This window comes from Carettochelys insculpta, chromosome 7 (assembly GCF_033958435.1).
Source record: "Carettochelys insculpta isolate YL-2023 chromosome 7, ASM3395843v1, whole genome shotgun sequence".
Classification (NCBI taxonomy): Eukaryota; Metazoa; Chordata; order Testudines; family Carettochelyidae; genus Carettochelys; species Carettochelys insculpta.
Window position 1 is genome coordinate 61940312 of NC_134143.1, and position 14367 is coordinate 61954678.

General features: G+C 39.8%; 1 protein-coding gene across 2 annotated transcripts in view; it reads right to left on the bottom strand.

The window, feature by feature from the left end:
• ATRNL1 (attractin like 1) overlaps positions 1-14367 on the bottom strand; it is a 1060182-nt gene that overhangs the window by 416390 nt on the left and 629425 nt on the right. For both annotated transcript variants that reach the window (XM_074999076.1, XM_074999077.1), the window contains exon 27: positions 11457-11535. In XM_074999076.1, the coding sequence (XP_074855177.1) occupies positions 11457-11535 (79 nt within the window). The remainder of the gene's footprint in view (positions 1-11456; positions 11536-14367) is intronic.

The window sequence follows — 14367 nt, forward strand, 5'->3', positions numbered from 1 at the left end:
TTCACTTGTATGTGCTAAGTTTTCAAAATTCAGACCCATATGTGAAGTTTCAGCCAGAAGCACATTTTATGGACCTATCATAAACCACTGAATTGTTTTTCTGTTTCAAATAGTGCAATCAAAATAGCTAAAATGAAAATATTTACAATTGTATTTATTCCCTACCCCAAGCTGATTTTATGGACTTTTAAAAAAAGAAACAGAGTAGCAGAATATGTTGCTAAAATAAGATATTATCATCATACAATGGTGTATCTATTTAAGCTGTAGGAAAGGAAAACTTCTCTGGGACCAACGGGAAGAAAATTAAATTGGAATTTTTGCAGGCAAGCAGCTAAGAATTCTAATAAAGAACTATATTTACTATATTGTGTTGGTGTATATTGATTAATCCAAAACATTTCTGCTTTTGATTGAATTCGTTTGTCATTCTGTTCTCATTGCCAGTTATGGCACTCTTTGGGCTTGTCTACATTAGCTCCCTACTTCAAAGGGAGCATGGTAAGTAGGGTGTTGGGAGTTTATTAACGAAGTGCTGTGGTGCATATGCAGCACTTCATTTGGCAAATTTCCCGCCCCCCCCTCCCCCCCGCGGCAACTTCGAAGTGTCAAACTTCGAAGTGCCGGCTCGCGTCTAGCCACGGCTCACCCACTGGTCCTTTGAAGTGCTCAGGGTACTTTGAAGTGAGGAGTAAGGGGACTTTGAAGTACCCAAGGCACTTCGAAGGACTGGGGGTGAGCCACGGCTAGACACAAGCCGGCACTTCGAAGTTTAACGCTTTGAAGTTGCCGCAGGGAGGGGGGAATTTGCTTATAGAAGTGCTGCATATACTCCACAGCACTTCATTAATAAACTCCCAACACCCTACTTACCATGCTCCCTTTGAAGTAGGGAGCTAGTGTAGACAAACCCTTTGAGATCTATATATTAGATCCACTTTGTTAAGTTACTTGCTAAAATATGTCTTCCCAATAGGAGACAATAACTTTTACTGCTACTGTCATTAAACTAGTCATTAGCCTTTTACTGATGAGGCTTTTTCAATTGGGAATATATATGATTTCAGTAGTGTCAGTGCAGGAGATAATTCGATGTTTATTTTTAGTTTGTCATGTATTATGTTCCAAAATACCACCCTGATGCTCAAAAATTTATGCACGTTTAACATTCCTCATCGCAGGTCAGATCCTCAGTTTACAGTTTACACGCTACTTTGTAGTTTACATTGTGTGTCAGATGCTCAGTTTATAGATAATCATAGATCCACTGACTTCAACTGAGCTACAACAATTTACACAATTTTAGGATCTGGTCCTGTGAACAGTTCATCTGTTGACTTCATGAGGACTGCTCAATGGGTCTATTGTTAAGATTGTATACATTGGTAGCATAGATTATCTACCTATCTAGCTAGCTAGTGAAAAGAAAGAGAAAAAAGAGAAAAAAAACTGTGTGTTGTGGGGTTTACAGCCTTAGAACACCCTGCATAATTTTATGCACATCAATAACTTTAATCAATTGAACACTCATTCATGTCAATAAGGGTTTGCAGGTTTGTGCGTTAATGTCTAGAATCTGTGGATCTTCGCAGATACAAAGCAACAGTAAAACTGCTCCAATAGATTTTCTTCTTCTGTTCGATGCTCCACAAATACATAGATTCCCAGATGTATTAACTCTCTGAAGTTAAATATGTCAAATTCCACTAACAATATTAAATATACTGAAGACCATTAATTTTTTTTATAAAAGGAACTGTTTAAAAAATGAAACTGTCTTCTCTGTATGATAACTACTTTCAGAAAGTCACATATTATCTACATGCATTAGTACAATCTACATAAGCAAACTTTCTTATTCTCAAAAGGGTTGCCATAAAAATGAGCTTGGAGCTATTACATGAATTGTTACTGTTATTACGAAGTAGTCTATTTCAGTTTCATCTGTGAATTTTAAGAGCCTTTGACTACTCAGGAGATTTGTTTGGAAAGCACAGCATTAATAAAACAACTTTGATATTAAAATCAGGACCAGAAAGTTTTTTTTTTAAATGAACACTAACTTACCTAATAAAGCAATAAGCTGTGTTGCACATACATATTGTGTTAAGAAAGAATGCTCTGATTTTTAGGACTGTATATATTAAGCTTGCATGTGGACAAATGGTTCACAGTTCACCAAGTAATGAAAAAACTGTTTATGAATAAAAAATAATAAAGGAATTATATTAGCCTTTATATTTAGGCAGGCACTTTATGCATATAATCCCATGCCTGCTATACAATTTTACATAAATATGAAAACATGCAATTACTTGCTCATTTCTCAATAGACTATAGTATATCATATGTGAGTTACCATTTCAGATAAGTAGAATCCTTCTGGTAAGTAAGGTATAACTATAATAATATGTAAAATATAGATTTTTTGAAGAATATTCAATAGCAGTTTTAATAAATTAACTGCAGGAAAGAAGAAAACTGGAGGCTCAGACTGAAATTTCATGGAGTGGGTTACTGGCTGAATTCTGAACATGAAGCACAAGAGAGCAACTTTTGATTAATGTTAATCCTTTCCAGACTGAAGCACCTATACTTTCTGACACTATCATAAGTGACTTTGTGTAGCCAGACAAAGTCTCCCCCTTACAAGCCAGCTTGCTAGCTAGCCCCCACCATTGAGAAGCACACAGGGCACGGAAATGGCTGCTGACAGCACAGTCTTTGATGCCCTCATTGAGACCCAGATGTGCCAGCTCATTGCGACCCTGAGAAACAGAAAGTACAGATGGAAGGCTAACAGGCCAAACTGTCAACAAGGGCGGGGCGGGAACCTCAAGAAATCACCCCAGCTGGCATTGATGAATTTGATGACCACACAGCTATCCCAGAAGAGGAAGTCCCCACCCACACAAAAAGAATGTCCTGTACTCTCAAATTGCTTATCTCCTGTCTTACAAGTGCAAATTAAGTAAGAAATGCCCTTGTAACAAACTGGCGTCACAAAAGACAGACCAGTATGATCTGGCACCCTAGATAAGAAAGAGAATACGTAACCTAAAAGGGGTATAAAAGGTGGGCCCAGCAGAACTCTAACTCTGAGTGCATTCCACCAACTACCTGCTGGTCGGGTCAGGTGATTGCCTCCCGAGGTCCGCAACTGGGGACGCCCAACCTCGTATTCATCTTTCCGCGGAACTGAGTGACCGATCCGGCTTGGCTATGCTGGTATCAAGAGATGCAGAGAGAGTAAGATATACCCATGCTAGGTCTCCGTTTTTTTTTGTGCACAGCTAAAGAATTAGAGCTCTGTAACTAGACGTCGTTGTATCAAGATATCATTGTGTTAGATGGTAACAGATATCTTTGTATTGGATTGTAACGTAACTTGTTAACACCTGTACTTTGCTAGCATATAAGAAGTAGACAATAGCCTTTTGTAACCACACGCTTATAACTGTAGCTTAATAAACTTGTAACTAGTTAAGATCTAAGCCTGACTGCTGTTAACCCTTGTGTCACTGCAACACAGCCAGCACAACAAAAAGAACTTTAACCGTTTGGTTACTACAGCCTGGCGGTAGGTGAGAGTGCTAGGAGCTCCCTGCTCTAACAGTAAAAAACTGGGTTGTTTAGGACCCAGGGGAGTACCTCACCGCACATTACCCAGCCACTGGCTAACACTTCGTCAGCCTTGTCTTCCTGCTGTTTGCTCCCAATTAACGTAGTTGGAGTTGTGTACCTTAATTTGGCCTTTCCTTTTAGTGTAGACCTGCTCTCATTAGGATTTTGGGAGGAAACAGCAGGACAATGAGACTGACCAAATCACTTATGATAGTGTGAGAAAATACAGATGCTTCAGTCTGTAAAGCAATGCAAGCAGTCCTGTAGCACCTTAAAGATTAACAATTTTATTTATTAGGTAATGAGCTTTCATGGGAAAGACCCACTTCTTTAGATCCTGGAGCAGAATTGAGCACAAACTAAGAAATCAGTCTGTAAAGGATTAACAGGTCCTAGCTGGTAACATGAGTGCTTGGAATGGATATAAAAGGGAAGGGACTCATGGGTCAAATAGGAAATAAAGGAGGCTGTGTTCTCTTCCCCCTTTGACTTGCTAAAATCAGAAAAGCTTTTGGAGAGTTATTGTCCAGTGTTTTCATCTGATGTTTTGTTTGTTTCTTTGGCACACAACAAACAAACCAAGAGGAAAAGATCTTAAAAGGGCTGAGGCTAAATCTACACTTAACTGGAAGCTGACGGCTGGTACATGATTTTTGGTATGCCAATTGCACACCAAAACTCAACTTTGCAGCCATCAACTTCTGCAGCTGTCTTTGTGGCAGAAGGTCAACAGGAGCATTCCTCCTGTTGCCCTTCCTTAATCCTCATGGCTTGTGAGGAGTTCCAGGATCAACGGTGTCCCAGAAGATTGAACCTAAGTGGTCTTCCAAAGTTAGTGTAGATGTAGCCTGAGGCTTGGAGCTTTATTTCCATTTCCTGGCTGGCAGAACTGCCTACGAGTTTACAATTAGCCTCTGAAATAGCAGTTCATCTGAACATCTGTTCACCAGTAGCGTAAAGTATAAATGGCTCTGGGAGACCTAGATCTCTGGGGGTCTGCTTCTAAGCCTATAGAGATGGGTTTTTGTGTTTCTCTGTTTTAAAGGGGAAGGCTGACTAATACTAGCAGAGGCGGGGAAGAAGGTCAGCATACCATGATCTTTGGTCCAACCTTGAGCAACCAGATTTACTTGGCACATGCTATTTTGATTTTTCACAACACCTTCTGAATGAATAGAAAAGAATAAAAGGATAAGGCATATAGTAGATCACTGATAATTTTATGCTGACTATTCTAAGCCTATTAAAGCATTCTTACTACTCCAAAACATCTTCAGAATTTGGGAACTCTTCTGATTGAGCTGACAAACATCTCTCTCACACTTCATCTAGGACTCTGCTATGCACTCTACTCCAGAAGAGAAACTCCCAGCCCCATATTGACTACCTGTGAAAGACTGTGCTATTTTTTACAAAGAATGCCTCCTACCCGTTGAAATTCACTGTTCTGTTAAAATACATACTTCATCATTATATATGGAGATATGAGATTTTGCTATAGGGTTGCTATTGAAATATGTTTTGAAGTTTGGAGGTGCCCACAGCTAACTTTACCATGGCCACAAAAGAGGTTGGAATTTTAAACTACCATCACCAGCCACTGACAAGCATGGGAGTTCTGAACGAGATTTACAATTAAATAAGGAACAGCTGCACGAGCACTTGGGGTTTGCTCAACTCTTTGACTCAGCAAGGCCCACCAGGATGTCTGAGCAAATATTTTTCCAGGGACAGGAACTGAGAGCATAAAAAATTAAAAAAGAGTGGTATCATGAGACCACCTCTCTCCTTCCCCCTCCCCCACTCCAAGCAATCTGAAGACAAGAACACCGTGAAGAACTGGAGAGATTTGCCTCAGGCTTAGAAGGGAATTAAGCCTGTATATTAAGAACTGTAACCTCCCACAACATCCAGTGGGGTGAGAAAAGTGTCTGATGCAGATCTGACTGAATCTGATAATGCTTAAACTTCAGAATACATGCTTACATTTTATTTCTTAGGTAACTATCTCTCACCTCTCTGCCCACCACTTACAATCACTTAAAATCTTTTTGTAGTTAATAAACTTATTTTAAAGTTTTATCTTTGTCAGTGAGTTTGTCTAAATGTCTTGGGGAGTGTGCTCAAATTACAAAGGGTGGTGCCTGTCCACTATCCTCAGATGAACTGGTGAACTAACTAATGAGGATGTATTGTTTAAGAAGGTCTTGAGCAGTTTAAGAGAGTGTATTTCCAACATGCAATGCTGGGTGGAGTTCGGGTTGGCATTTGCTGGTATTTGCTGTGTATGATTTATGAATGGTTTAGCAAGCTGTGTCTGTGTCTCTATATTGTTGACTGAATGAGCTGTGGCTGTGTCTCTATATTGTTGACTGAATGACCACAGCACTTGGAGATGTTTGCTGCTTGTTACAAGCAAATCATCATGAGAGTAAGCCCAGCTGGAAAGTTAAGGGGGCAAAGCAGGCCCACAGTCCCAGTTGTTCCCAGGGATCTGTCACAGATGCCTAGGTGAATTTTCCTGTGTGCTTGTCAATTTTATTCTGATCAGTGAAGGAAGATGTGTGTTTTGACATTCACAAACTTGATCCTTGTTCCTCCAGAGTGGTTTCAATACGCCACAAACAGAACTCTGTCCAACAAAATAATGTGGGGAAGTTCTTAATCGTGAGAGAAAATCTGTTAATATACTAAACCTGTGGTGTCCAATGCATTTGCCACTCACCTCATGTGGTGAATGGGACACCGTAGTGTGGCAATGAGGTGAGTTGCACGTATGGTGTGCCCTCCACCTGCCCCATGCATGTGCCTCAGCACTCAGAGGGACAACTGTGTGGCAGCAGCCCCTGCAGCTCTTGGAGGAGGGATTTACGTGGGGTGGGGAGGGGCCTGTGGCAAATATGTAAAGATGACAACCACAAGTGTAGTGATGGTTGAATTGGCATTGGACTCCAATGTACTAAGTTGTTCTTTCCCAGGTGTTAATTCCCAGAGCTGGACAGCAGTTTTGTACTTTGTATTTGTTGATCTATTGTATTTAACTAAAGGGGATGCCTGTTAAATAGCTGATCATGCTCTCTTGCTCTTTGCTCCATTGCTCTTTTGGGGAACCATGAAAAAAAGAAAACAGGCTATTTCCATTTTCTTCCAATGCACTCAGTGAATAGGTTTGATAGTGAGAGAGAACATCTCCTATGGCTTGTCTTTTCAGGGCACAGGAGAGAAGATGAGAGTGAGCTCAGCAAGAAGTCAAAGTATAATGGAAGAATCAGACAGAATTTATACAGATGTTCAAAAAGCCTTTTGCCAAAGTACACCACAAAAGCCTGAGTAGACAAGCGATGAGATGTACAGTGTTGTCATGGACTAGAAATTGATCAACAGACAAAGGAAGAAAAAAAGTAGGAATAAATGGTCAGCGTTCTACCTCACAGAATTTCAATACATTTAATAATAATCTGTTAAAGTGATCATTGTGAATGAATGGAAAAGGATGAGAGGATAAGGGGTAGGTATCTGTCCAGTTTATGCAGAATGATTCCATTCTAAAAGCAATTAATTCAGGGCCTGTATTAATAATCTCTATTAATGATCTGGAACAGTGAGCTGCAAAAAAACTATAGATGACAAACCCTTGTAAGCTGTGCTCTGACTAAGAAATTTTAGAAAACATTTTCTAAGTTAGATGAGTGGGCAACACAACAGGAATTAAAACTAAATGTTGAAAAGGGCTAAGTAATACACATTAGGAGGAGTTATTTTGAATTTCTCATAACACCAGTTCAACCTCCTTCTGCTGGAACTCTTGGGACCTGAGTGGTCCCAGGCCAGGGATTTTACCAGACCAGGGATGGTCAATTCTGCTCGTGCCCCCAGCCTTAGACCCTGCTCGTGCACTCCCCTCCCTGCTGTCACTGTGGCTTCCCAAACCCTTCTTCCCTTCACCCCAGGCTCCTCAGCTGCCAGCTCTCAGTCCCAGACACTCCTTCCCAGCCTCACTGGGCTTCAGCTTCCTGCTCAGACCCAGCTGCAGCTTCTGGGGCCCATGGCTTTGCGCACAGCCTTGGTCATGACTCCCCACCCAGCCCCTGCGATAAGCTGCCCTGAGCCTGGACTGGCAGCTTACCAGCCTGGGCCACTCCTCCATGCTGCTGCTCCTGGCCTGGGTACCCTGGCTGTTGTCCCCTCCCCATTCCCACCAGATCATCTGAGGCTGCTCTGCCCTGGATTCCTGCCACTGCTCTGGCTGGCCCATCCTCCTCCTAGCCCTGGGACTCTCTGATCCTGCAAGATCCATGGTCCTGCTGGACAACGGATGTTGCCAGACAAGAGAATATCAGATATGGGTATTTTAACCTGTAGTTGCTTGCTAGGTTCTATATTAAATGTGACCCTCTGGGAGAAAAAAAAGACCCGATTACTTCTGTGAACAACTTCAAGAAAATTTCTGCTCAATGATCAGTGGTGGTTTACAAAAGTAATCAAAATGTGATGATGTACAAAGAATAGGAAAGTTAATATTCATATTTTAGGGGAAATGAAAAAGACTTGCCCTGTTATGATTACTACGATGTAATCCAAAATCAAAATATGGCATTTAGAGGCTGATTTTGATTCACAGGCTAAACTCAAATTGGGATCAGTGATAGAACTAAGTTAGCCATGTGTTTAAGTCAAACCAAAAAGTAGGTCTGAATTCATCAAGTGGAAGTTTCCAAGAAATAAAGGATTGCTACAATATGACAATCAGGTTCAATCTACCCTAGAGAAGAAAGATGTGCGGAAGCAACACAGAAGGACATCATAACAGAACAGTGTATTTTCATTTTTTCCTTGCACTCTATCTCACATGATTTCATTCTTGAATTCCACAGTGATAACCAGTTTCTACCATGGACCTGAAACTGAGTATACAGATTGAATCTCTCTAGTCCAGCTCCCTTGGGATCTGACTGCGGTCAAACAAAACAACTTGCCCAACCACAGGAGGTCGGTATTGTCTAGCAGCATTACCAATACTACTACTGCTTAGTGGGCTCTCAGAAGACACCTGGGGTAAATTAGACCTAAGTAATAGCACAGAACACTGACAGCCAGGACTGGTAGCTGTAAACAAACTCCATGGGACCACAGAAAACTTGACCATACCCTGATAAGTGGTCGTCTGCCTAACTAAAATCATGCCAGATTATGGATGTTGCCAGAAAAGAGAGTGCCGCATTAGACAGGTTCTACCTGTGTACTACAGAAGGATTTAATGGCATCAGACATTTCTGTTCTGCAAACTAAATGACTGAGTGTAAAAGCCCATTGATCCAAATAGGGAGATTTGGGTAGATTTACTTATAACCAAGAGTGGGGAACCCACAGCCTGTGGACAATCTGGCCCTTACCTCGATCTGGCCCATGAGAATTGTTCTTCTTACAGCAGGGTTAGCTGCCACTTGTGCTCAAGCCCCATAAGTATCTGAATCTCTCCTCCTCCTCCTCCTCTTTCGCCCCTCTACCATGTGGCTGAAGCCTGAACACTGACTCACCCAGCTGTCAGGGGAACCCTGAGCTGTGAGGCAGGAGAGCAAGCAAGGTACAGTGCCCCACATTGTGTGAGTGAAGGGAGTGGTGTAACTGAGGTGTGTTTTTTTCTTGATGCTCAGCTGGGGGTCAGGTCAGTGAGGATTTTTTGATTTTGTCTTTTGCTTCTCACTTGCACCCTCACTGAAGGTATTTAAGAACAGACTGGATATATAGATGGTGCTTGGTCCTGTCATGAGGGCAGGGGACTGGACTTAAATGACCTCTTGAGGTCCATTCCAATTCTAGTATTCTATGATTTTTCTGTGGCTCAGGCCCCAAACCTAAAAAAGGTTCTTCGTCCTTGAATTATAACACTGTATTCCATAACCCTAAAACATATACTGGCTTACTTAGGAAAAAGGGAAACAAACAATACAGTCACATCTAAGTGTTACACTCACAACACAGATCAGATAGATGTGTGGTAAAGAGATGAGATGAAATGGAAATAAAGGCTATTTTCAAAAACATGAATAAGTATATATAACATAATCTAACTGTTGTCTTCTTGCTGATTAAAAGTACAGAAACAGCTTTTCACATTATCACAATGCAAACTATGAAATATTTAGGAACGAGCAATATCAAAATTCCTTTAGCTAAACTGACATAAAAGTAAAGAATAGTACTGAAGACTGGGTCACTAAAACACAAAAACAACTCCACCCCAACCAGCCCAGCTCATATTTAAAAAGCATTTCCATTTTTGCTCTGTATATGGCAGAGCTCATTTGGCCTGTGCTTATATAACAGTAGGTATAAGTTCATACACATTCTTACTGCTACCAAACTCTTCTTATGCCATCAAAGAAAGAACACTTCTAAGAATTCCATCATCATTCCCCATGATGACAAATCTGTCAAAGCGGTTTACACAGATCACTGAAGGTCATTCTAACAGCATTTTTCAAATGTCTAGGAAAATACCCACAGAAGTACACAAAGACTAAATCTATAAAAAGACAAAAACTTCTCACTCATGTTTAAATATCTTATTAAAATAATCTGATTAAAGAAAGTCAGAAAATCAAGCAATTGTCACGTTCATTTATAAAACACCGTTGCGCAGAATTACTCAAAAAGATTTAAGGACCTGAGATAGGAACAAATGGATCACTAATAAGTTAACTAGAAGACCCTGGTTTAAAGTAACTTCTTTTGCATTTTCACACACACAGAACACATGTCCTCTGGGGCAGGTCAACCAAATATTGTTTCACTGAATAAGGCAATAGCTATAGTAAAATGACTATAGCATCATAGGGATTCCTTTTTTGCACCAGTTCAAATCTAGAGTTAGGTATTAGCATGATACAATTTCACTAAAAGAATTCTGTCAGAACTAGTTATCTGACACATCTAAAGCATGCATGAATTCAGTATAGTGTACAGTGAAGAACAATGTTGATTCAAAGCATATTCAGACTTAATAGAATGTCAGGATACTGCAAGAAAAATCAATTTCACAGAGAAAAACAACATTTTTAAAATTTAAGCTCCGATCAAATGAGTCATATTTTCTAACATTACAAACTTATCACCAATTGTTCCAACGGCAAGCATCAGTGCTTTAAATTCATTTTAAGTATCTAGAGTCATACAGCATATTTATTTATACAAACTTGGATTTTACCTCCTCAGCAAAGGCTGATTCAACAGGGCAACAATGGACATTATGAGGTATTTTTTCCAGATGAGTTATACCAATTTACGTCAACAAAGAATAACTTTGTATGCAATATATTTAGGAGTGAATTATGACCCCACTGAAATCAATGGCAAAACGTCTATTGAATTGAAGGGTTCAGGATTTCCCTCAATAATTAAAAAAAAAATCAATAAAATGTAATCAAACACTAAAGACATCCTGAACACTTCTGGGCAGAGACTGTCAAAGCGTTTGAACAAATCTCTAGTACAATGAGGTCTTAAAATTCCACTAAAATAGGACAAATAAATAAATATGAAAATAGAGAATGGCATGAAGGAAAGTTTTACAGACTTCAACACCAGGCATTGTATTACTTGCAACCTATCAACTCTTCTGATATACTGACTTATTCTGACAGCAGAACTTACTCCACAGCAAAGCAATAATGTTACTCCAGGGAAAGACAGCAGATCCACTTGGTCTGCCTTGGCACAAAAAATGGCAAGAAAAGATGATGTATTTGAAGGGAGTTACTTTAATTTCACTTGTAGCTCTGAATTCACTCTGAAAGATAAAACCATCACAGTAATGCTAATATTATTGATACCTCTCTCCGTCGAGAAGCCCAACAAGTTTGTTTGATCTTCCAAACGACAGCAGCCACCAGCAGTAAGGACAAAAAACAACTGCAATTTAAAAAAAAAAGATGAAAAAATTAAGATTGAATTATTTTATGTAACTGCTCTGGAAAACAATTACCAGTATGTACACTGTGAAGGAAACAAAGCTGAGACTAATACATTAAAGAAAGGATAGTAAACACAAAAATGAAGAACTGAACTCAGTCATGATGATTGATAGCTGTCAACCACCTAGCTCTCAGGTCAGAAGGGGACATACATCTTGAAAGGTTGTGCTTATGTCTATCAAACTTTGTTCTTTCCACACTATAGCAGGCTAATCTCCAGCAAACCAACCAGAGTCACCAAATGAGAAATAAGTTAATTTAACTGAAAATGACAACATATTTCTGGAAAAACCAGTTATCTGAAAGAAGAAAATTCATGCCTCTACACTGTTCTCCTGTTTGTCTCTCAGCTATTTAAAGGAATGTAGTGATTGCACCTTGGCAAGATATTAATTAGTATGATGTTTTGGACTGGCACTTCAAGCAGCAGTGGAAACATTTTGTCCAGCATACCAAGTATGTTCTTTGAGTAAAAATACTGCTATGAAAGAGCAGCCAAAATTCACTTGATTTGTGTAACAACTGAGTTATTAAATCTCCACACTTCCTACCCAGCATTTGCCTTTCCCTTCCCTAATCAAATATTCCAGATATTTATCATTCTCATATTTGACAACAGTTCTCTGAGCTGGTCCTTCTTCTAGGCTATTAGTAACTCCCTCCATCCCCTCTTTTCTGGAAAAAAGCTTTACAGAATCCCTCCACTTCCCACTGAAGAAGAGGAAGAAGTGAGGAAGAAGACAAAGATTACAAACATCAGTACCCACTGTAAGAGTGCAGGATACCTAGGAATTAGTCTGTATAGTCCTTATTTAAAAAAATAAATCAAGGGTTTTCTATTTACATATGCTACTGGTTAAGACTTATACTTGTCTTGTGCATAGGGTTTCCAAGACCAGCTTGTCAACAGACCTAAAATCTTGACCTGGAAGATATGTCTCTAGGGACAAGGATCCATGTCACTTCAGTCTTTAGTTTTTCATCTGAGATTGTTAACTCAGGTGCCCATTAATAATAACTGTGATTGAAGGAACCCAAACATTTCACCATGTGCAGACCAGAGTCAGCCAGAGTATTTAACAGAATAAAATAAAATATATGTCCGAACCCTACAACTTGCATTCTGTCAACTGTGTAAAATACATGAAGGTAGTAAAATACATTTTAATCAATACTTTTTTTGTTTAAACACTCTTTCATTCCTAAGCCCTTTCTATCGATTTATTCTTTGGACTTGTCTGAGAAAGCCTTCTGCAATGGCAAGTGAGCTTAGCCAAAGTAAGAACCATATACCTGAGGAAAAAGCTAAGAAGCAGGTCAATTATGTAATTAAAATCAACAGCTTAGTTTTACTTGACATTCTCAAGTCTGGCTGTTCAGATTCAAGAAGAATGATTGACCCGAATTTGGCAGTGGAAAAGAACAGTTAAAAGCGGTTTCTAAATGCAAAGGTCTACCTTCCTCTTAATGGCTACTGCCAATGGCCAAATTTCTTCTGAGCATTCCTTAATCCTCTTTGGGACTATTACAGAAAAGAAAAATGTAGTCTCACACCTTCTAGGACTACTTTTTAAAATTCTACTCTGCTTTTATTTGTTTCTGGCATAGATTTCTTTTTTAAGTAGTTGAGTTTTCAGTGGTTCTCCCTGCTGAAAAAAGCAAAACCAATGGATCAGAACATTTCTGCAAACTTCAGAATTATTTTGCCTCTAGGAAACTTGTGGTGGAACAGGAAGGGGAAGATTAAATACTCAGTAATTAGGGATGCATAAGAACCATGTGCTGGTTCTGGAAACTTATGGAATATAGAAGACAAATTTCACCATGGTGATTTAATGAACTTAAAATGTTAATAATCTTTTTGCAATGTATTGCAAGATAATTCTTCTTGAGAGAACGTACAGTTTCAACTCATGCACCCTTTTATTATCACAGTGTGCTTTTTGCTAAGAAAGCTTTTGTTACCAGTATGTACACTGTGAAGGAAACAAAGCTGAGACTAATACATTAAAGAAAGAATACTAGACACAAAAATGAAGGAGAACTGAACTCGGTCATGATGACTGACAGCTGTCAACTGCCCAACTCTCAGGTCAGAAGGGGATATACATCTTGAAGGTTGTGCTTATCTCTATCAAACATTGTTACCGTCCCTTCCACACTATCAAAGGCTAATCTCCGGCAGACCCACAGCAGTGTCACCAAAAGAAAAATAAATTAGTTTAACTGAAAATGACAACATATTTCTGGCTGGGGATGCCATTTAAGCATGGAGGGGTGACTTCTGCCCCCCCTCCCCTGAATTTGTACCAGGGTCTACTCTCACTAGCCCCACACCAGTCCCTTAACTGTAACACCACTTGAGAGTTTGTCTACACTAAACTGCTTTTAGCCACAAGGCTGTGTTGACACAGTCCTGACACTAAAAGTCACTATGTGTGAACACTGTCAGCACTTTTGATGAGAAAATACCTCTACTGCCAAACAGTGGGGTTCAGTTTGGTGGGAAAAGAGTGCTCCTGCCAAATAAGCAACATTCACATGTGCCCTTGCCATGGAAAAACGGTGTCATTTGGAGATGGGGATGTTGAGCACCCATGAACAGCAACAGTTTTGTTGTACAAATGCAAGTAAAGACACAACCCGAGTGTGATACATGATGCAGTCAGAAGCTGGGAACAGCATAGTCTTTGGGGCAGGGAGTTTGTTTATAAACTGAGGCAGGGTGATTAATAAAAGGCCTTCATTCCTGTAAACTAAAGATCATTAG